Raw genomic sequence first — 23,765 nt, forward strand, 5'->3', positions numbered from 1 at the left:
ATAATTTTTAGTAGTAGGGATATCAATTTTTGAAAGAATGGTAAAAGTTACAAAAAAAAAAATGTGATCACTTAAATCAGCCAATGACGAGCCGTCAGATCTATTAATCTTTAATTCTCATTTCATTAACTTCTGTTGTGATATCAGATAGGCACGAAGAAAAATAATCAATCAAAATACTACAGTAATTAATTGCTTATTAAACCTATTTTTTAACTGTGATGATTTTATTTTTCTTTGCGTATTGACACTTGTACTACCCGCTTTTGTAGTGAAGTGGTGAGCTTGTTTGCCTTCATTCTGGAGGTTCTAGGTTCGATTACCAGCATATTTCGAATCATTTACCATAACAAAACGAATCATATATAATATACGGGTAGGTAACACAAAGAGCAATGGAGAGAAGGATATCAAACATGTCACTTAAAGACCGAAAAACTAATTTTTAGATAAGGAAAAATACCAAGGTAACAGCTGTGGCTGAAAGAATCACGGAACATATAGGAAGTGGGCAGGTCATGTGACACGTTTGTTTGATGATAGATGGACGAAGAAGGTGCTTGACTGGAGGCCTAGAACAGGACGCATAAGCATGGGTAGGCTTCAGACGAGATGGTCCGATGATATTTAGAAAGTGGCGTGCACTGGAAGAGAGTCGCGTTCAACAGAGAATTGTGGAAGTCCTAGAGGGAGGCCTTTGTTCAATACTGGACACAAGAAGAAGGCTGAAGTAAGTATGGTAGTATTCTACTAGATTGGCAGACTAAGTGAAGGCTTTATAGATAAAATGCACGGATAAAAGCATCATAAAATGCTGAAAAAAATGGGTCAAATCGTATCCCATATTTCGGATATACGAAGAAACCACGATACTCTTAGAATTAAATATAATAAATAATTCAATTAATGACTACTGAACTGTCGAATTATATATCAATTCATGTATCGTAAAATTAAAAATAAAAATAAAATACGATTTGTAATGAAGGTCGAGGCAAAAAAATAATCATCGAAGTCGGCAGTCTTCTCTTGTAGTAAGGAATTCGTGAAAAACCGAATTCGCGCAATTAGCAAAATGCCGACATGGCACTTCAAATTTTCAAAAACTCTCACATCGCTAAATATGGTGTAATTCTGACATGAACGCGTCATTACAAAAATACTAAAAAAGAAATTAAGCGCAATTCCTTGACATGGTTGGATTCTGAAGAAGCCATAAATCGCTATACTTGGGCATCGAGTATTGTTTACAATGAAAAAGGTTAATTTATCGGCAGTTGTTTTTACTATGTGAATCGCGCGGAATTTTACTGCGTTTTTTTGGCGTTTATTGTCATATTACGTTACTACTGATCTCATTGGTATTTTTAAGAAGAAAAAATCATTTCTGTTACTTAATGTTTCATATATGTATATACACGTATATTTATATATATATATATATATATATATATATATATATATATATATATATATATATATATATATATATATATATATATATATATATATATATATATATATATATATATATATATATATATATATATATATATATATATATATATATATATATATATATATATATATTTATATATATACATATATATATATATATATATATATATATATATATATATATATATATATATATATATATATATATATATATATATATATATATATATATATATATATATATATATATATATATATATACACATATGTGTGTATGTGTATATATTATGTCCACCTCTGTAGTATAATTGTCAGAACGCTCAGCTACTGTGCTTTGAGGTCCGGAGATTAAGATCACGTGTAAACTCATATTTAGAGCATTTTTACAGTTTTTATTGACAAGCTCCACATTATTATATTCAATGTTTCATATTTTATTTTCTGTGTTTTATGTTTTATGTTCTATTTTCCTTGTTTTATGTTCTATTTTCTATTTCTTATAATGAAATATGCGTTTGTTAACTTTGGCTGTAATTGGTAGCATGAATATGTAAAAGAATACTACGTTTTCATAGTGTCTTTTGGGAGCGATACAACAGAAACATGTCAAAAGTGTCATCCGTACCATCGCAGTAATTACGATAAATTTAAATAAATATAACGTAAAAATGATTCCACCTCATGAGTTCATCTATAAAGGGATATGGGATATATTTAAAATGTATGCAAATACCAATCCCATAGGGTTCTGTTCTGTCTGCTTACCCCTATGGGGAAGGAGCGTGGTGGTAAGTTAGACAGTGTGGGTCGAGTCAATTATTCAGAATGTCATCTTATACTTATTGTCCTATCCAAGAACCATTTGATTAATTTTTAATCAAATTTTGCGCAACACTTTCCTTAATGATAATCTTACGGGGAATTTGAAACTTGGAAGTTTTTGCAAAATTACACAAAACAACGTAACAAAGTTTCGTAGAGATTTAAAAGTTTGTAGTTAATACCACTTAAAAATAAGCTTGGAACGGTTGTTAAGGGTATTTTAAGATATTACAAAATACTCAGTATTAATTCAAAGTGTTTCTGGAGTCGATATTTAAGGGCTCGTTTTCAAAACGGACTTATTAAAAAAAAATCGAAACGACATATTTTAAGTACATTTAAAAAAATTGCCATATGCTTAAAAAAATATAAATATTTGTGTTTTATTATTTACACAAATATTTCAATTTCATACTCTTTCTGTGAGCCTAAGCGGCTCATTATTAGAAATAGGTATCAAATTGTGGTAGAGTGGATTCGAACCGAGAAACTCTGACTTAAGAGTCTGCGACACTAACCACGGGACCACAACCCGACACAATTCGTTAGATGATTAGAATTGAACCGATTTATGTTTTCCTTATATGCTTATTAATTTCATCTTCTTCTTGGTGTAGCCCTTGTGCCCATTTTAAAAATGGATTAGCCTCCTGCGATGTTGATTCCCAGCTGTCAATCCATCTCTTTGGTGGTCTGTCCGGGACATATACACATGCACATGCACATACCATTGTCTTTTTCGTTGCCTTCCCCACCTAACGACATCTTCGATCTCGCATATTTCTCTGATCCTGATGTTCCTTATTCTATCTCGTAGACTCTTGCAGATAAACTCCTTGAAGTCTTCATTTCTGACACTCTTAGAGCGTTTTTTGCTTATAAGGATATTTAAAATAATCTATCTTGCTCTATGGGAGAAGTTGATAGATCATGGTACTTTTTAAAAATATAAAATGGATATTTTTTATATTTTATCTCCGACTTTACCTTCACTATATAGCATCATAAGAAAGTAAAATTACTAAGCAAATTTTGACTCCAATCTAAAATAGTAGTTAAATAATTTAAACAATTAATAATTTCAAAACACGGTAAATCTTTAAAGCCATGTCATGTCACGTATCACCATATAACCTTTCAAACCCTAAAAGTGTTTTATTTGTATTCGATACTGGAAGAACCAAATTTGTGATTCTCTATTTCACATACAGTGATTTTAAACAAAGATATTTTGTTTATGTTTTATAGATGTTCAACTATTCGCATCAGGTTTCAAAATGTTTTGAGTTAATAAAACTTTCAAGACCAAAATTAAAAAAAAAACACACGAATGTTTACTTTAATTAGATTTAAGTTTTGTAAATAAAAATAAATAAATTGGTACTCTACGCACATGGGGCTTACAATAAATGTTGCAAAAACCCATGTGTTGTGCAACAGCTTATGCCTAGATGCCCAACAACCCTTGAGTAACCAGCGCATCGAAAGGGTCGAGAGTTTCAAGTACTTGGGAGTGTACGCGACTGAAAATGGCAGCCTTCAAAAGGAACTGGGAGTGCGATTAGGACTCGCAGGGTCCGCATTTAACAGTATGGAGGCTGTCTGGAGATCGGATTTATACTCGGTAAAGACCAAATGCCGCCTATACAATGCCTGCATTGCTCCTGTTCTCTTATACGGCTGTGGAACATGGCACCTTACAAGGGCCCAGAGCAGCAGCTTTGAGAATAGGTGTTTGCGGAGAATCTTAGGCGTGCGGTGGTTTGACTTTGTGAGGAATGAAGAGATAAGGCGTAAGACGCAGCAAATCTTGGTCACAACTGTCGTCAAGAAAAGGAATAATTAAAAAACAAGAAAAACCTTCCACGATATGGTGCCCTACGCGCCACTGGTATGGATGAAATAAAATAAAATAAATATATTATATGAAAAATATCTATAAATCTTATTTTTGCATACTTTTTTCGTCACAAATTCACCTATAGTTAAAGTCAGCTTCAGTAAAATTTTGTGTTGGGGACCCATGAAAATTGTATGATTCTCTTAACTCAATATTTGAGTCTCCTTGTTAAAAATTCTGCCGATTCTTGCCTTAAGGGTATACAGAGAGGATTTAATATACAAGAAGTGTTTTAGTTTTTAATATAAGGGAGAAAAAATCAGTTTAAAATGTCTCCGTAGGCCAAGCTCAAATAAAAATCCATGTACATAAACGAACATTGTTGGGAATAAAAATCTTGTGTGAAAGTGTTAAACTCTCGACATTTTCCTCTCCTTGTTAAATAATATATGAAAGGTCAAAATCCATAGATTCAGTACAAAGAAAACAGTACGCTTTAAAAAATCATGATCAATGCAGAACTTTAAGCTAGGCAGGCTTTTAATTTTTAAGATAGATTTGATGTTCAAAAAATGCAGATCTACTAAGTATTATTCTCTCAACGATAGAGGTGATTTTTTAAAGATATCGCTGTAAAATGTATAAGTTTTCTTAATGATTTAGATATGTATTTAATTTTTATTAAATTTCTTAAGAAAAATAATAAAATATACTTGAAACAATTAAATATAATAACTTAACCAGCCAATTACCTGTAGCCTCATTTTTTCTCCCACATAATGCATACTGGAAAGCACTATAGTAAAAGTGTAAGAATCCCTTAGCCGTAACATGATCTTACATGGGAACAAAAAAAGAGAAAAAAAACAGCCTACAACAGGCTATAAGTCCTGTTAATACCCAGCCTTTCATATTCTTCTTCATCTACGTTAAGGATGTTCAAAAAATATAAATGTAATAACTGTCAAATGAGCCTTTAAAAATCGTCTATATAATGTGTATGTGCGTATATATGTGTATGTTTGTATGCATCTGTATGCATTTGCATGTGTGTATGTATGTATGTTTCTCTCAAATCATGGTCTATCACATCGTTCTTCCCAAGAAATAACACTTTCCATTCCTCGCCATAACACATCATTCTTTAGTAATTCCTTCTCTGTCCAAGCGGACAGACTATGGAATGAATTACCTCTCCGCGTAAAAAATGCACCTTCTCTAATAACTTTCAAGAAACATCTGAGACGTCTTCAAACCTCCTTCCCTTTTATTCCTTCCCTAAACTTTCCTAAACTTCCTTTGCCCTCCTTATTAAAATCTATTGTAATTTATGTTTTTTTTTTAAATGTGCAAGTACCATTAACCCTCTGATAATAGCTATACATAGTATCAAACGTTTTGATCAATATCACTAGTCTGTTTTTGGTTGGTTGGAAGATATTACTTTTTAGCAATAAGCCCGTTGATGTACTTATTTGTTTTCTGTATATTAAGTTTAAATAAATATTTTTTTTATGTATGTATTTATATGATCCACATTGCATAGTTACATTTAAGGTAGCAAGAATTTTTTCACCACATTTTAATGTGATTCAATTAATGTAGTGAAATAATGGAATAATTGATTTTAGATTTTCCTTAATTTCAGATAATTAGTTTTTTTTTTCTTTTCCGTATATCCTGTTACATTCGTTTTTATTATTACAATGTTTTTCGTTTGTAAGAGCATAAATCATTCGCAAACTAACGGAGGCTTCAAAAATTAGAATAAAGTAATATTGTATAATTACCTCATTAACATTTTAAAAATAATTTGTCACTCAAATAAAACATTCACAACGTAGTAAAAAGCTTTTCTACAGTTGAACGGAGATTCCTTAAAAATTAAACGTTTCTAAAATTTTTGAAGTTACAAAATCGGACTGTTACATCAGTCACAATGCTCACACGAAGTTACATATGTATTACAATATGTGAATTACATTATGACGTTATTTTCTAAGAGCCTCCCTTGTTTGGAGATTGGATTCTTTAAAGGAAAAAATATTGACTTGTATTTTGGTCACAAATGAAAGTGAGTTTACCCAAACACTTATTTTGGAGTGGGGATTTGTTTAAAAGACATTTACAAAGGAAGCACGTATTTACGTTAACGTAAAATTCTCTTTCATCTTTCACGGAGAAAATAAATATTATGTTCATGTTATGGCTTGTTTTTATTGTTGTGGTCTTTGAGTTTTGTACGTAACATTTTTCGGGTGATAATTCTGTAAACCGATTATAATATTAAAATATAAATATATATTTTTAATAAAATTTTAGGCGGGTACAAATTCTTGTTCAAAAATCTAGGTTTCTCCACATCAAGGTTATTTTTTACATTTTTGACATCTCAAAATGGATGAAGAAGAATAGGGAAGTCTAGGTAATTTTCAGGGCTTACGATATGTCAATCATTATTTTATACGAGTGTAACATTTATTATTCTACACATGATTGATAACCATATTACTTTTTTTTAAACTTATACATATATAAAAAATCTCATAACACTTTATGTTTCGAGTTTACGGAAACCATCTATAGTTGAATTGAGTAAGCTTTTCATTAAACAGACACCCTTTTATTAACATATATGTATGCAGGATCCTAACCAGATTAATTGACATACTAGGAAACGACTGAAAACAAAGATTTCGTTTAAGTTTATAATTAGATCAGTTATTTTGTTCACAATATTTAGAGTACAATAAAATCACAAAAAGTTTCATGTGCGTAAAGTCATCACTACTTAACTAATCTATGACAAGTCATATGCACTGTAAATTCTCTTTCATATTCTTCTTCATCTATGTTGAGATGTCAAAAAGTAAAATTAATTCAAGCTAAATAATTAAATAAAAAGTTTAAATAATTTAATTGAAATAAAATAATTCACCGAGTAATAAAAATTATTCAACAAAATTTGTGAATAAGGATTGGGAGATACTAAAAAAATATTGTGAATTAATTAACCTAGCTTTACGAGCGACATAAACACGTGTAATAAACGAATATATTATATTTTATTACAAAAATGGTACTCATCTTAGTTTTTGCTGAAATAATCGAGAAACAATTGGGACGAAAATGTCGGAAAATTGTCTTTAAATATTTGATTTCCCAGAAAACACTGTTGTAGTGTTTTTCAAATTTCTCAGTCTCGTAATATTAAATATAAATAGCTTTGTTAAATTTTATGTCCAAATAACAAAGAGATTACGTTGTTTCTCTGAAAACATTATTTTCCTCTGTAAGCTTTATTTTCAGAGCTGCGTGGGTCGATAATACGGTACGTTGCCTCTTTTAGGTCGATTGTAGGTGTAGCCTCCTTTTATTGTGATGTATTCCGCGACCCCAACATAAAAAGACGGAGTACTTATCACGTTCATACACTTTTTATATGCATTCTTGATATTTGCGAGTAAACATAAAGAGAAAATCTTCCTTTGAAGTTCGCGAGAATGTAGCAAGAAGGTTTTTTGTGGCAATTAATGATGTGTTTGCAGTTCGTCAATGCGTCAGCGTTTCGTAAACGCACTTAATTTTTTTCTGAGGAAATGGGTACTAAATCATATCGTGAAATGAAACGATCGCTGGTCAAGATGTACATATTAAATAAATGAATTGGAAAAATAGTAAAAAAATCTAGCATTAAATTTAAATTTAGTACTGACTTGGTGGCACTACATTTTATACATAATATTAACAACTTTATGGTATAGTAAACACTCTTCTTATCATTCATCGTTCACTTTGTGTAATACTATTTTAAAACACTACTTCATGCCTACCGCGGAATACTTATTGTAGTCAGAAGTAGTGTTTTTAAGTGGTATTACACAAATTGAACGATGAATGATAACGAAAGCGTTATAATACCGTATCACAAAATTAACAATGCTTTCAAAAAATTAAAAAACCAATATATGTTTTTCCACATACATTTTATTTGACCAGTAAACGTATTTCTTCGTTAACGACATCATAACAGTGATGACAGCCCTACCATAACTTATTTATAATTATTTTTATAAAATACTACTTAAATGTTGTACAAAATGTTGTAAATAGTGTTTTTCCCTATCGTCCATCTTTGAATTTGTGTAGTACCACTTAAAACAACTACTTCTTGACTACCGGTTTCGGAATAATTATTTACATCATCATAGTAAATGTAAACTTGTAGACCTGATGATGGAATGGTTATTCCGAAACCGGTAGTCATGAAGTAATGTTTTGAAGTGATAGTGTACAAAATAATGATAGATGAACGATAAGGAGAGTGTTATAACACTGGTAATATATTACCATACCACAAATTAACAATGCTTTTAATATACAAAATATATAAATACATATATGTATATATATATATATATATATATATATATATATATATATATATATATATATATATATATATATATATATATATATATATATATATATATATATACATATATATATGTATATATATATATATATATATATATATATATATATATATATATATATATATATATATATATATATATATATATATATATATATATAAATATATAAATATATATATATATATATATATATATATATATATATATATATATATATATATATATATATATATATATATATATATATATATATATATATATATATATATATATATATATATATATATATATATATATATATATATATATATATATATATATATATATATATATATATATATTATATATATATATATATATATATATATATATATATATATTTATATATATATGTTTATATATATATATATATATTTATATATATATGTTTATATATATATATATATATATATATATATATATATATATATATATATATATATATATATATATATAAATATATATATATATATAAATATATATATATATATATATATATATATATATATATATATATATATATATATATATATATATATATATATATATTTATATATATATGTATATATATATATATATATATATATATATATATATATATATATATATATATATATATATATATATATATATATATATATATATGTATATATATATAAAATATATAAATATATATATATATATATATATATATATATATATATATATATATATATATATATATATATATATATATATATATATATATATATATATATATATATATATTATATATATATATATATATATATATTATATATATATATATATATATATATATATATATATATATATATATATATATATATATATATATATATATATATATATATATATATATATATATATATATATATATATATATTTATATATATATGTTATATATATATATATATATTTATATATATATGTTTATATATATATATATATATAATATATATATATATATATATATATATATATATTTATATAAATATATATATATATATATATATATATATATATATATATATATATATATATATATATATATATATATATATATATATATATATATATATATATATATATACATATATATATAAATATATATATATATATATATATATATATATATATATATATATATATATATATATATATATATATATATATATATATATATATATATATATATATATATATATATATATATATATATATATATATATATATATATATATATATATATACATATATATATATATATATATATATATATATATATATATATATATATATATATATATATATATATATATATATATATATATATATATAAATTAAAAATGGGTACACCTTGACTGAGATTATATTCTTCAAATGCGGTCTGTGGTGTGTTGAGGGCAAAGGTGACATAGCTGGGAATTGAACCCAAGACCTAAATAATGCCAACAAGCAAGCTAACCACTGTTTTGCGAAAAGTATAATTATGTACAATGACATTTAAACCATACTATTTTTACGATGTAGAACATAGTTCGAATTCGAATGTCTGAGAAAGTTAAGCCCACCTTGTATTAATCTTTTATTCTACTACGTATATATTTTTTAATACGCTAGTAATATCATTTATTGTGCGCTCCTTCACTTACATCATCTGTGTCCTATAAAATTCGTTCCAATCCTTAATAATCTAAAGTGAAGTTTTTTCAGTGCTGGATAAAAAAAAGAGGAATATCGAAATTGGGGGATATTTCAGTTAGGAAAGTCATAGGTATAACAATACAATGTCGCATTTTGCAAAATGTAATGGCATTATTTAAAAAAATATATTGAAACAGTAGTACTTATCAAGTAAAATTTAAATTAAACATGGATAGATCCAGGTTTTTTACTTCCAATTGGAAATTTAAAAACCAAATTGGATACCTTAAAATCAAATTGAACGTTTAACAAATTGGATGTATTACAAAACAAATTAGATGCTATATTGTATTATACAAAAGAAATAGAATTTTATAAAATCATATTCATATTAGTACTGCATATACAGTCAGTCGAAATACCTACCCACATCCTTTATTCTTAAGACTAACAAGAGCGTTAGTCGTCAAGTTTGCAAGCCTGCGCGGCGCGCTGTCACAGTCTGTGCGCTAGATGCGTACTCAAGTTTTTAATACTACTTGGAATCATGAGTACTACTTTGAAGATATTAAAAAAAATACTTTTCTTTGAAAAACAATATAACGTCAAATTTACTTGTGTAAAACGTTCAATTTGGTTTACAAAACATCCAATTTGGTATGTAAAACGTCCAATATGATTTGTAAACAGGTTCTTTTTATTTGTATGGCGTCCGATTGATTTGTAGTCCGACCAATTTGATTGTATGACGTTAAATTTGATTTGTAAGACATTCAATTTGATTTGTAAGACGCCTGCGCGGCGCGCTGTCACAGTCTGTGCGCTAGATGCGTACTCAAGTTTTTAATACTACTTGGAATCATGAGTACTACTTTGAAGATATTAAAAAAAATACTTTTCTTTGAAAAACAATATAACGTCAAATTTACTTGTGTAAAACGTTCAATTTGGTTTACAAAACATCCAATTTGGTATGTAAAACGTCCAATATGATTTGTAAACAGGTTCTTTTTATTTGTATGGCGTCCGATTGATTTGTAGTCCGACCAATTTGATTGTATGACGTTAAATTTGATTTGTAAGACATTCAATTTGATTTGTAAGACGCTCAATTTGATTTGTATGACGTTCAATTTGATTTGTAAGACGTTCAATTTCATTTGTAAGACGCTCAATTTGATTTGTAAGATGTTCAATTTGATTTGAAAGACGTCCAATTTGATTTGTAAGACGTTCAATTTGATTTGAAAGACGTTCAATTTGATTTGTAAGACGCTTAATTTGATTTGTAAGACGTTCAATTTGATTTGTAAGACGCTCAATTTGATTTTTAATATATTTAATTTGATTTGTAAGACGCTCAATTTGATTTGTAAGACGTTCAATTTGATTTGTAAGACGTACGATTTGATTTTTAAGACGTTCAATTTGATTTGTAAGACGTTCAATTTGATTTGTCCAATTTGAAGTAAAAAAAATGTACATACTATTACAAAGTGACTGGTGAATCAATTAATTTAACTTTTTTTTTCTTAGTAACATAGAATTATTTTGCCTTATAGCGCAATTTGGAACAAGCCATCTCGTCTCATTAATGGAAGGTAATGGTAGTGTGGCAATTAAATCTGATAACCACGAAGTTATTGTTATTGTTTGTGCCTTATGGGGTTATTGTCTTTCACGCCTGTTTGCCTTTTCACCGTCAATAAACCCGAGTTGCGTGATTTCAATTCTCCTTGTTTGTTCTGAAGCAAGTTGCGTTATTCATTGTACCTGGTGGCTATTAAAGACACTGCGAGATCTCAATAATTAGTGTCGTAAATCGTGGACACTTTGAGTTAGAAGCAACATTGACTAATTTTGTAAAATTTATTAAAAGTATTAATATTTATTAATATATATTCGTGTATGTAAATAAATAAGTTTTACTTGGTTAACCCCACTATTTCTTAAAATTTATTGTACACGAGTTTAAAAAATGGATGATTTATAAAGCGCCATTTTTGTAAAATTCTACCTCAAGAGCGGTTCGCATCATTTTCCGCATCATTTTCAAACGACATATCGCTCACTCCTTTCAAGAACGCCATAAATCAAAAATCGTGAATTTTGAGTTGTGCATGTTTTCGGAATGCCCAGAAAATGTTCTATATCCCAGCACAAGAGGCATAATTTTAACTTAATATTTGCCTGCTACAGGGCAGAAAGTATTGTTTTTGCATTTTGAAGAAAAGATATTGCTTAATTATTTTTTCAAATAAACTAAATATTTTTCAAATGGAGAAAAAACCTTCAGGTTTTACCTAAAAAGATCTGTTCCACAGTAAAAAGTTCAATAACTGGCTTGATATTTATTTTTATTACATTGTGTTTTATTTTTAAACTTTAAAAACGTTCTCCTGAAAAATCAAGTTTTTTGATTTATGACGTTCTTGAAAGGAGTGGGCGATATGTAAAGCTAAGCCTAAATTTTAGAGTTGTGTCCTTGGGACGTTGAACGATTACTGCAAAGTGATTGACGAATCAATGATTGAATTTAAAAGAAGAAGAAATCCTTTCTATTTTTATATTAAAATGCCCATAAAAAGCACAACACTACTTCGAGACTAATCATTCCATCATCAGGTCAAATGTAGTGGTATTATACAGAATGAAAGATAGTTACTTTTAACAAGATAGATTAGTCATTTTTAACAAGTCAATACTTCGAAGTTTAAAATCCCTCGGGATTTTTTTCAGGGCAATATTAAGCTAGTAAGATATCAAATAGTTGATGATCACGTTTTTGTAAAAAAATATTCTTTCTCCTGTATGACTACGATGTATGATCCAATTTCTAAACATTGTACTAGAATCACAAGAATTTTCACTAGAGACATCTGTTGGTGAAATACTACGTTATTTTGTGTAAAGTCACCCCAGGTTACCGGTAAGTTGGCACGAGATATAAACATTGATTTCCTTTCGTTTTGTTCGGTAATTAGTACTAATTACGTATGCTGTGTGTTGCGATTTGCGAATAATTATGACTTTCGATTTAGGTACGAATGTTGCAATAGCTTAACTATAATTCCGCATTCAAAATACATAACTACTCATCTAGAAAATATGGAAATCATGTTTCCATTAGAGAAATTTAATTATAAAAAAACAAGTTTTTTGAGATTAATTTAATATAGATGAAGAAGAATATGGAAGTCTGGGTGATGTAAAATGCCTTTTTATACACAAATTTTTAAGTGTGGCCTAATACTGTTCAAAAAAGTGTATGTTCTCCAATTAAGAGCTATTTTTAACTTTTTTGACATCTCAACATGGATTAAGGAGAATATAAAAAATATATAAATGAAGAATAATAAGAAAGAAGTCTAAGTATTTACATGGCTTATGATCTGTCATAGGCTGGTTGAAATCACGTAATAATATACGTGCAACCATGATTGAAAACCACACTTCTCAATCTTTTCAAAGTTTCAGCAAACCGCTTCATGAGATTTACGATATACATACATGAGTTCCGAAAAATTGAGTAGTGTGGTTGTCAATCATGGGAAGGATGGTGAATATTCCACGTGTGTAAGTGATCACTTAACACAAGTTTCTCAATAACTTTAGATGGTTTGTATATACGACAGGTCTACCAATGACGGCCTAATATCAGGTTTTAAACCCTGTAAATACCCGGGATTTCATATTTTTCTTCATCTTTGTTGAGATGTCACAAAATATAAAAAAAACTCCTGGGTAATAAGTGGAGAAAACCCAATTTGTAAACAAGTACAAATACTACCCAGAAGCACACTCAAAATATTTTGTTTAATATTTTTTTTGACTTTAATCAGTAATTTAATCATTCAAAGAATATCCGTTACTCTGCGTTTAAGAAGAATATTTTTAATATACAGTTACCGGCCCTCAGACGATTACTAGTACCTTAGTTTTCCTCAGCGATATTAAAATTCTGCCTTACGAACGAATTTTTTCATTCCAAATAAAAACAACAGTTTTTCTGGTGCTTAAGGAGGCTTTTCCATTTTGTTGTAACGTTTTCATTTAAGGCAAACGTCTCTACTTTTACGGTGATTTTTAATATTCAATAAAACTTGATTTTTCTTTTTCATTTTCTTCATTCAAATAAGAAAAGTGCCAAAAGAAGTTTACATTAAAATTACTTATTATTTTTTAATGTTTAGTATCCGGGTGGTTTAAATCATAATTATTGCGTGAGTGTTTTTTATTCATATTATCTAATTTTTCATTTAGGTATTAATTTTCTTTTACGGACATTACAATTCACATCATGTATAACATTTAACAAAACATATACTCGTGTATGTAGTATAAGTCATTCCATGTATGTACACACAGATATACATGTAATAAAATACCTAGGTACCTACCTATACATTTTATTAAGTACTTACATATAGTACCTACATAAAACAGTTCTACCACCAGATGCCGCATGCGTCGCACTGAATAAAACAAAAGACATCAGATAGAAAAAATATAATATTCTGAACTGTCAGAATCAGATAGATAGATAGAAAAATATTATAAAGATAAATTAAGAATAAACTTTAATTATAAACTTTAATTACAAAGCAACACATTGTTTATTTTATTATTATACACCCACTTTACATATTATTTACACCCAATTTACGAAGGAAAATATTACCACGTTATAAACATACATACAAACATGCACGTATATGGACAGGTAGATAAGATAGAAAATCATAAGTGGACAAAACTGAGAACTACACGAGAAGTACTATTTTTTTCTCTTAAAGGCACTCTCACCCATGTGAAAGAGGTTGACATACAATGTTTTATTATAACCGATAGCTAAAATTAAATTCTTTAAAAAAGTCTCAAGTGATATAAAACATGTATATGGAAGTCTGAGTATTCCAGGGCTTACGACCTGGCATTTGGCTGGCCAAAGCGATCACTGTGCACACTTGTGTAACGTTCACCATTCTGCCCATTATTGAACATCCACATAGCACTAATTCTTGAAACTTGGATGTATGCAATGATCTTTGATCCAACCGCATACATTTTTCAATACATTCATGAATTATGGCTGATTATTACGCCATCAATTAAATAATTTGCGAAATGTTAGCTTTATCCCTTTTTAACTGACATCCATACTAATTAATACTAGGCAATTTCAACAAAACTTTAAATATTTGGGAATTAAATATTTCAATAAACTCCCTAAAGAAATTTAAAGAATAGAAAATAAAAAAAAATTCTTAAGAAAAAAATTAATGCCCATTACATATAAATCTTGAAAAATATATACATAAAAAACTCCATTAATTATATAAATACATTAAACCATGAAAGTAAGTCCCTCTCCAAGCACAAGAGCTCAGTCTCTTTTTTGGAGAGGCACAGCGAATCAAAAACTAAAAGTTTGCCAAATGTATAAATGTTTAGAGAATGTGTTATGTTGTTTACTACATTTTGAGTGTGTCCAAATATTTATTCACAAAATCTGGATCATCTCCAATTATAGGAGTTATTTTCATATTATTTTTTCATTATTTATTAATTATTTATTTTTAATGGGTAGAATTGGTGAATGTTACACGTTAAACCAGCCTATGACGGTCGTCAGCCCCGTAAATGCCCAGACTTCCATATTTTATATATCTTCATCTTTGATGGGTTGTAAAAAAATAATATCTATTCTGTAGTATTTCAAAATGTAACTATGTTAAATAAATAAATAAATAAAAGGAAATCTCTTCCGTTAGGTGAATATTCCAGTGTCCAATATAATAAATAATATTAATCTTATTATATTTAAATATGAATTAGGTGATTTTCCAGTATTTCAAATACCTGAAATACTATGGTATAAATATGGTATGTATGAGAAGATACATGAAAGTAGAGAGATGAAGATTATTTTTAAAGACAGGTTGGTGTGGCGTTCTATTCTCTCAACCTACCCCTGCGGAGAAGCGATGCGGTGGTCTATTTTATTATATTTATTTTTTGACTTAAAAAAAAACTAAAATATCAAAAGTTTTTTTTCACCTTTTTTGAGATTTAAAAAAATATTATGTATACTTTAATTATATGAATACTGGTAAAAAAATTGTATTTGAAATTTTTCCCAAAGCAAGCTTTACGGAGGGTTGAACAACTGACAATAAAAAATTATTTAAATTACTTTCAAATCTATTTTAGATATCTAAACAGATACCGAGAAGTAATTAAAATCATTTTTCGTCTTGACTAATGATTTCCATTAAATTAATGATAAAACAAAGAAAGCTTCTCTAACTTTGGACGTATTACAATAAAAAAATATATAAAAAATACCATCACGAAAATACATACGTTAGTAATATGAATGACTTATTTTAGGGCAGTGTTTATTTTCTTTTTAAAATAATGCTCAGTCTTTGTTTTTTATCACTTATTGGCACTTTTTAAAACCGGTTTCAACAAGCACTTTTTTATCTTCAGGGATAGATATGTACTTATCCACAGAGTACATAACCAAAAATGAAGATGATATAGTGCTTATCGAAGGTAGTTGGAAGAAAGTATCAAAAATAAAGTGGTAATAAACAATGTTTGAATTTTATTTTATAAAGTTTATAAAATGTGCCACAAAGTATCAACATAAAACTTTCAAGATATACTTAGTAACGCTTCAAATATAAAAAAAAGTACTCATTTAGTGATGAACATATAAACAATTTGGATGAAAAAAATTAACATAAAGTTATATGCTTACACACACACACACACACACACACACACACACATCTACGATTGAATCAGAGACCCTCAAATATGCATGACAGATTTTTCTAGAAAATATAATTTTTTTCCAAAAGTACTTTTAATCCGAGTATTCTAGTAACAATAGTTTGAATAAGTACCAGTATCAGTCTAGGGTATAAGTGTACCGTGGTGATTAGTTTGTGTGCCACGGAAAAAAGTATAGTTTTGTGAAAATAACACAATTGCTCAAAATTTTGACTGCCTGTGCTCAGTTAAGTAGGCTCACATTTCGCATTAAATATAATATGTTGAATATATTACCACGATATGGTAAATATGCACTTCTGAAATTTCTAAATTTGGTAAGTGTACCTCGAATAGAAAAAGTTTGGGGAACACTGGTCTAGGGTAATATTGAGCAAATATTTGAGAGATAAAATCACATTTTTCATTATTCGAAAAGTAATAACGCAGATTAACAATACAATTTGAAAAAAAATCATCGGGAAAGTAAAAATTAATATTAAAAAGAAAATATTATATATTATCACGGACATAAAAATAATGTAAAAATATAATAACATAATATTCAAGTAAAACACAAAACATAGTCAAATGAAATTCAGAACAATAAAAGTAAGGTTTAAGTTTGTTAGTTTGTTTACAGGAAATATTTTTATTACTGTTAGAGAACAAAATGTTAATGTTAGGTATGATGTTGTTAAAGAACCACGTAAAGTTTGGGAAACTTTGAGTTGAACAGGCTAATAACTTTAACGTAACTAATTATCTTTCTCTCTCGTAATGGAAAAAGGTCAAAATATTCCTCGACAGAAAATATTACAATTTTCTCTAATGAGAATGAAGATTAATTTCAAGTATTATAAAACCCACATAAATTGAAAGTGGAAAAATTACTGGGTCGATAATGACAGTCCTAATATTATATAATACTCTCTTTATCATTCATCATTAACTTTGTGTAATACCACTTTTTTGCAGTGGTATTACACATTGTGAACGATGAATGATAAGAAGGGTGTTATATTACCATACCACAAAGTTAACAAAGCTTTTAATATACAAAATATATAATATTTACATTATATATTCACAATATTTCAAATGTCTTAATCCTTGTAAAAAAAAACACAAACTAAATTAATCCATCGAGGTAATAAGAGCCCTTGATGTAATATTTTACGAAAATGGCGCTATTTAAATTATCCAAATTTATTATTTATTTTTATTATTATTTTTAGCAAAATTTATTGTAATCTTATTTTGAGAAATAAAAAGACTTTGTTTTTTGATCCACTCACATGATGTGAGTGGATCAAAAAACAAAGTCTTTTTATTTCTTAAAATAATACATCAATATGATCCACAAAGTTAATGCTTTCAATATTCAAAACAAAATTATTGTTAACTTTGTTTTAAATAAAATGAAAAATTATATTTGCTATGAAAATAGTAGTATTGCTTCAGCATTTTTCCATAGTACGGGTGAAATTGTTCAACACCAAAACGGTTAATGGACTTGATAATAGCAAAGAGAACGTAATTTACGCATTTTTTACGCAAGCGTTGCTAAATACCTGTTATTTTACGTCTATTATAAAATTCGTTTTGACCACAGTGCGGGCATCACGTCGCACTAGAATGATGTGTGCAGTTTCCAACATACCGGTTTATACTTTGTGTTCCACATGAGTCATACGAATTTTCTTTAACGGTATTATAATCTTATAATAGTTTCGATAGAGTTATGAAATCTGACACATGGTTCGCCCGTACGGTGGGTCGTATCAGCGTGTGATGCAAGGCAACATATGTCTTTTTGCAACTTCTGTGTCGATGACCGTTATAGAGGCTGTTTGAGTATTTGTAATCGTGTCTATAGACTTTTTATCTCGTTCGCGTTAAGTTTAACGTTGAATCAAATTGAGTTCAATGCAGAAAAAAATATTCAAGCTTTCCTCTTTAAGGAGTTAAATGTCAAAATTCATGGGCTGTAACGTTGTTGGAAAGACGCTCGACGGCGAAACTGGCATCGCGGGTTCAATTCCCGCCAATTGCAAAATTAATAAAAATTGTAAAATAGTTTTTCTTTGTTTGTGTGTATATTAGGTTAAAATAGATAAAAAAAATAAAAAAGAACTTCACCGACAAGACACACAAGGTGGCTTGGTGAGTCTCTTTAAATTATTGAATGAACGTATACGGTATATGTATTTATATGTAAGTATATAATTAACAAATAAAGGTTTGAAAAAAATCAATATACATATTTTCAATTGGTCTGGTCGTTTGTGATGTATTTTTCACATTTACCTTCCCTATCCTCACTATCCTACCTGCAGACAGCTTTAAGAAATCATCTTTTAATTGCTCATTTAGGTAATTAAAAATAAAATTGACATAAATGAAGAAGAATATGGAATTCGAGGTATTAAAGTGATCACACACACATGTAAGATTCACCATTCTACCCATGATTGTCAACAACACTACTCAAATTTTTTTAAACTCCTACATATATCATTAATCTCATGACGCTTTATGTGTTACTTTACTGGAGCCATCTATGGTTAGTTATAGAAATGGTTTATTAGCAGAGACCCTTTTATTACGATGTATGCAAGATCCTAACCGGATTTATTTAACATATTGGGAAATGTCTGAAAACATGATTCTCATTTATTTTAAATTGTAAACAAGTATTTGGAGACACTAAAAATATTGTTAAAAATATTTCTCAGGATCACTTTTAAGGTATTCTTTTACACAATGATGTATTTTCTTACTCCTTACCTGATTAAAAATATGAAATACTCGATCATACGCTAAATTTTCCTCGATTTCCTCTGCTCCCATTTCTGACAACATTTGCCTCGTAAATTTGTTTAACTGTTCTTTCTTCACTCATTCGATTCACACGCTCAACACATCTTTCTTAATTTTATCGATAATACTTATTCTACCCTAATATTCTTTAATTTATTATGTCACCATTCGAACATCTATCATTTATCGTTTTGCCGCACATTCGTCTGAGAGATCGCATTGCGAATGCATTTAGTTTACTTTCGTCCGTCTTTTTTCACTTCCACGCTTCACCTCAATATATTGGGTTGAAACCAGAACTCCGTTTTGCACTGCCAATTTAGCTTTCGCTGAATCTCATTTTCACTGGGTTTTTATTGGCTATAACTAATTTCAGAGAATCGTACATTCTGTTTCCAGCATTCACTTATTTTGTTCATTTATTTTGCTTACGACATTTGCGTCGTTGTTTATTTTAAGGAAACAATTCATTATTATTTGTCTAGAATAAACAACAAAAACAAATAAGATTTATTGTGAACAAACTGGCAGGGACTTCGTATAGTAACAGGGCAGTGACTTTAAGGACGTCAACTATGGCTCTTGTTTATAGTTTCTCAGAATAAAGTGCTACAATATGGAGTAGAAGTGTCCATTACAGTAAAATAAACGCAGAACAAAATAAAACAATGAGAACTACGTATATAACAGGTGCAATAAAACCAACTCCGACCTAATGGTTACCCGTGCTATCCAACATCGCACCACCAGACCTTTGAAGATTACACCCCAGTCAGAGAAAAACTAATTTAAAACATAACGAGAACAAAAAACCTTCTTAGAACCACTGAAATGAAGACTTTACAACCCAATGCAGGCCTGACACTTCGCGACAGAGTTAAAAACTCAGAAATAGGAAAAAATTGCGATGTCGAAGATGTTGTGTGATGGGGACGACTAAGAAGATGTTTCTGAAGAAATCATATGGGAAGAGCAAGTTCGGAATGAGTGGTGAGAATAGCAGCAAACAGCAGCATAAGAGGTAACAGGCTCCCAGGAAGACCACTTAAACGATGGAGAGACAGCTGGTCTTCCACCTCCCAGAAACAGACTGGAGAATAACAAGATATTCCTAATAAAAGAGTTGAAAAAGAAATCCAATCTACCAACCTTTGGAGATATTTTTCACCCACCTCCAAAGAAGCTCAAATCCCTTGAATCTATTTGGATAGTGGAGGCAGACGAAACCAACTTATAAAACATGAAATATGGAAAGAAAGATGGGCCACTGAACTCGTAATAAACAAACAACTTTGGTCCCAACATTTCGTTTACTGGGTATTGATCTGCTCCAAAGGGCAAGGGTACATCAGAACAGAGTAACAACGGAGCAAAGTTGCTGCAACTTCTTACTTTGAAGGTAGGAGAAAAGGAACAACCCTGATTGTGAGTGTGAAGCTGAGCAGACCATAAGACTCGTGGTGTAAGACTGCCGGCTCATAGGTTTCAGCGGTGACCTTTGGGATATACATGAGGCGACCTCGGAGGCGATAGACTGGCTGACAAATACTTCACTGACAAAATCCCATAAGACACGACTCATATGGGTGACAAAGAAGCTAGAGCCATACGCAAAGTAAAGTAAGATTTATTAACGAATTATCATGTGCGTTATGGAATACGGCACAAAATGGTATCCGTAATATTCGTTTAAGCATTTTTTTCCTTTGTTATAAAAGAAGCTTCATGTGTATTGGGATATTTAATTGCAATTTTAAGCGAAAGGGTATAAATCCTTACCTTTCAATGAGCCCTCTAGCTAGTTCCCAGAATGGTATTTTATGTGACTTGGTCCCTCCCATGGTGATCATGAAGATCTCTGATGCAGCACATCTTCCTACCGGTCCCAGCCCGAGAGTAACTGTGAGCAGACATAGTAGAGGCTGGATGGTACGCATCTGAAAAGAATAATTAAAATTATAATTTATGTATTGATATATCGAGATAGATGAAGAAGAATATGTGAGACTGGGTTGCAGGGCTAACGACTTGTCAAAGGCTGGATTGGGTTGTGAGTATTTTGTTTGATAAAAAGTTTATTTTAACAAATATATAATATACACGTAACGCAACAAAATATATCATTATATATAATATTGTATTTATTTATTCACCATATTTTGGATCTGTCTTAATCTTTGTTAAAAAATCTGGGTTTGTTCACTTGAAAGTTATTTTTGTTATTTATCTCAACATACACCACTAGAACATTCATCACTAGAAATTCACTAGAGACATCTATTGGTGAGATGAAAAGAAGCTTTTTATTGAGTAGAAACACTGATTCAAGAATAATGTTTCAAAATTGGTTCACATAATATGTATATAGAACTTCCAAGAATTTGAGTAGTGTGGTTGTCAATCATGGGTAGAATTGGTGAATGTTACACTTGTGTAAAGTGATCACTTAAACCAGCTTATGACGGCGTCAGCCCCGTAAATGCCCAGACTTCCATATTCTTCTTCATCTTTGATGAGATGTCAATAAAAATATGAAAGTAGCTCCTGTAATTGGAGATAGTCTAGATTTTGGAGACACTCAAAATGTTGTAAATAATATTCTCAACTCAATACATCGAGATTATCACTAATTTAAAACTGTGGCTTGCATTTCATGAATAAGGCATATCATAGAAAGAAAAAATATTAATTTTAACCCGTTTATCTCAGTGATATGTTGACAATGCCAGAAATAAAATTAAAAAAATATATTTTATTTTTTGACATCTCATCAAAGATGAAGAAGAATATGGAAGTCTGGGCATTTACGGGGCTTACGACCGTCATAGGCTGGTTTGAGTGATCACTTTACACACGTGTAACATTCACCAATTCTACCCATTATTGACAACCACACTACTCAAATTCTTGGAAGTTCTATATATATGAACCAATTTAGAAACCTTGTTCATGTTACACGTGTGTAAAGTGATCACTCAAACCAGCCTATGACGGTCGTAAGCCCCGTAAATGCCCAGACTTCCATATTCTTCTTCATCTTTGATGAGATGTCAAAAAATAAAATGAAAATAACTCCTGTAATTGGAGATAATCCAGATTTTGTGAACAAGTATTTGGACACACTCAAAATGTTGTAAAAAAATATATATTTTGTTTTCAGTACAAAAAACTTGTCAGTACGAGAAGTACATATGTTACATCCTGACAAAAATCTCTCCAGGGATAAATCCAGTATTTGTGTTATACATAAAAAAATTATACAGAAATAAAATATTGTACAATTTAAAATAACAGTGATGGAATCTACTATACATTAATAAAACCCAACGAGTTTTTCTCAAGCTTGTATTTCAATGATTATTTTTGTTACGGAATTATTTTACTAAAAATACAAAAAGAAAAACATGGCTCTTACTTATACTGCTCTTTTTATACCTACATATAAAATATTATGTATCGACGTCCCATACGTAAAGTGCTCTAAAAACATTTTTGTCAATTTTGAGATATTTGGTGTACGTTATCAACTGACCGTTATCTGTAAATATAGATAAACAAAAAAATATAAAAATTACCAGTCTGATGATGTCGGTAACGACGAAACCCGGTCGCTGGTCAAATAAAAATAAAGTGAAAAAGCTAAAATTATTGGTTTTAATCTAATAATATACATAAATTACGCCTAGTTTTCAGGCTTATAAAACGCTATCTACATCGAATTTTCGAAATGAACTGAACTCCTAAAACGCTAACTACGTAATTTTGACAAAGCATAAAGTTTTAAAACGATTAATACATTATTTTATCGTGTTTTTGAATGTTTAATACTTGTTGAGAATTTCAGATAAAATCGTTAATTAATGAAAAAATACGTTGAAAAAATCTTCTAAGCTCTCTCC

The 23,765-nt window shown here is 29.1% G+C and overlaps 1 protein-coding gene across 1 annotated transcript in view; it reads right to left on the bottom strand.

Moving 5' to 3' along the window:
• The window catches only part of Ugt50B3 (UDP-glycosyltransferase family 50 member B3), a 95,454-nt gene that overhangs the window by 11,077 nt on the left and 60,612 nt on the right, over positions 1 to 23,765 (bottom strand). The window contains exon 2 of the mRNA XM_088260593.1: positions 21,646 to 21,803. Coding sequence (XP_088116719.1) covers positions 21,646 to 21,803 — 158 coding nt within the window. The remainder of the gene's footprint in view (positions 1 to 21,645; positions 21,804 to 23,765) is intronic.

Source organism: Brachycentrus maculatus, unplaced genomic scaffold (assembly GCF_059751285.1).
Source record: "Brachycentrus maculatus isolate JH-2025_06_01 unplaced genomic scaffold, ASM5975128v1 h1tg000007l, whole genome shotgun sequence".
Taxonomy (NCBI): Eukaryota; Metazoa; Arthropoda; class Insecta; order Trichoptera; family Brachycentridae; genus Brachycentrus; species Brachycentrus maculatus.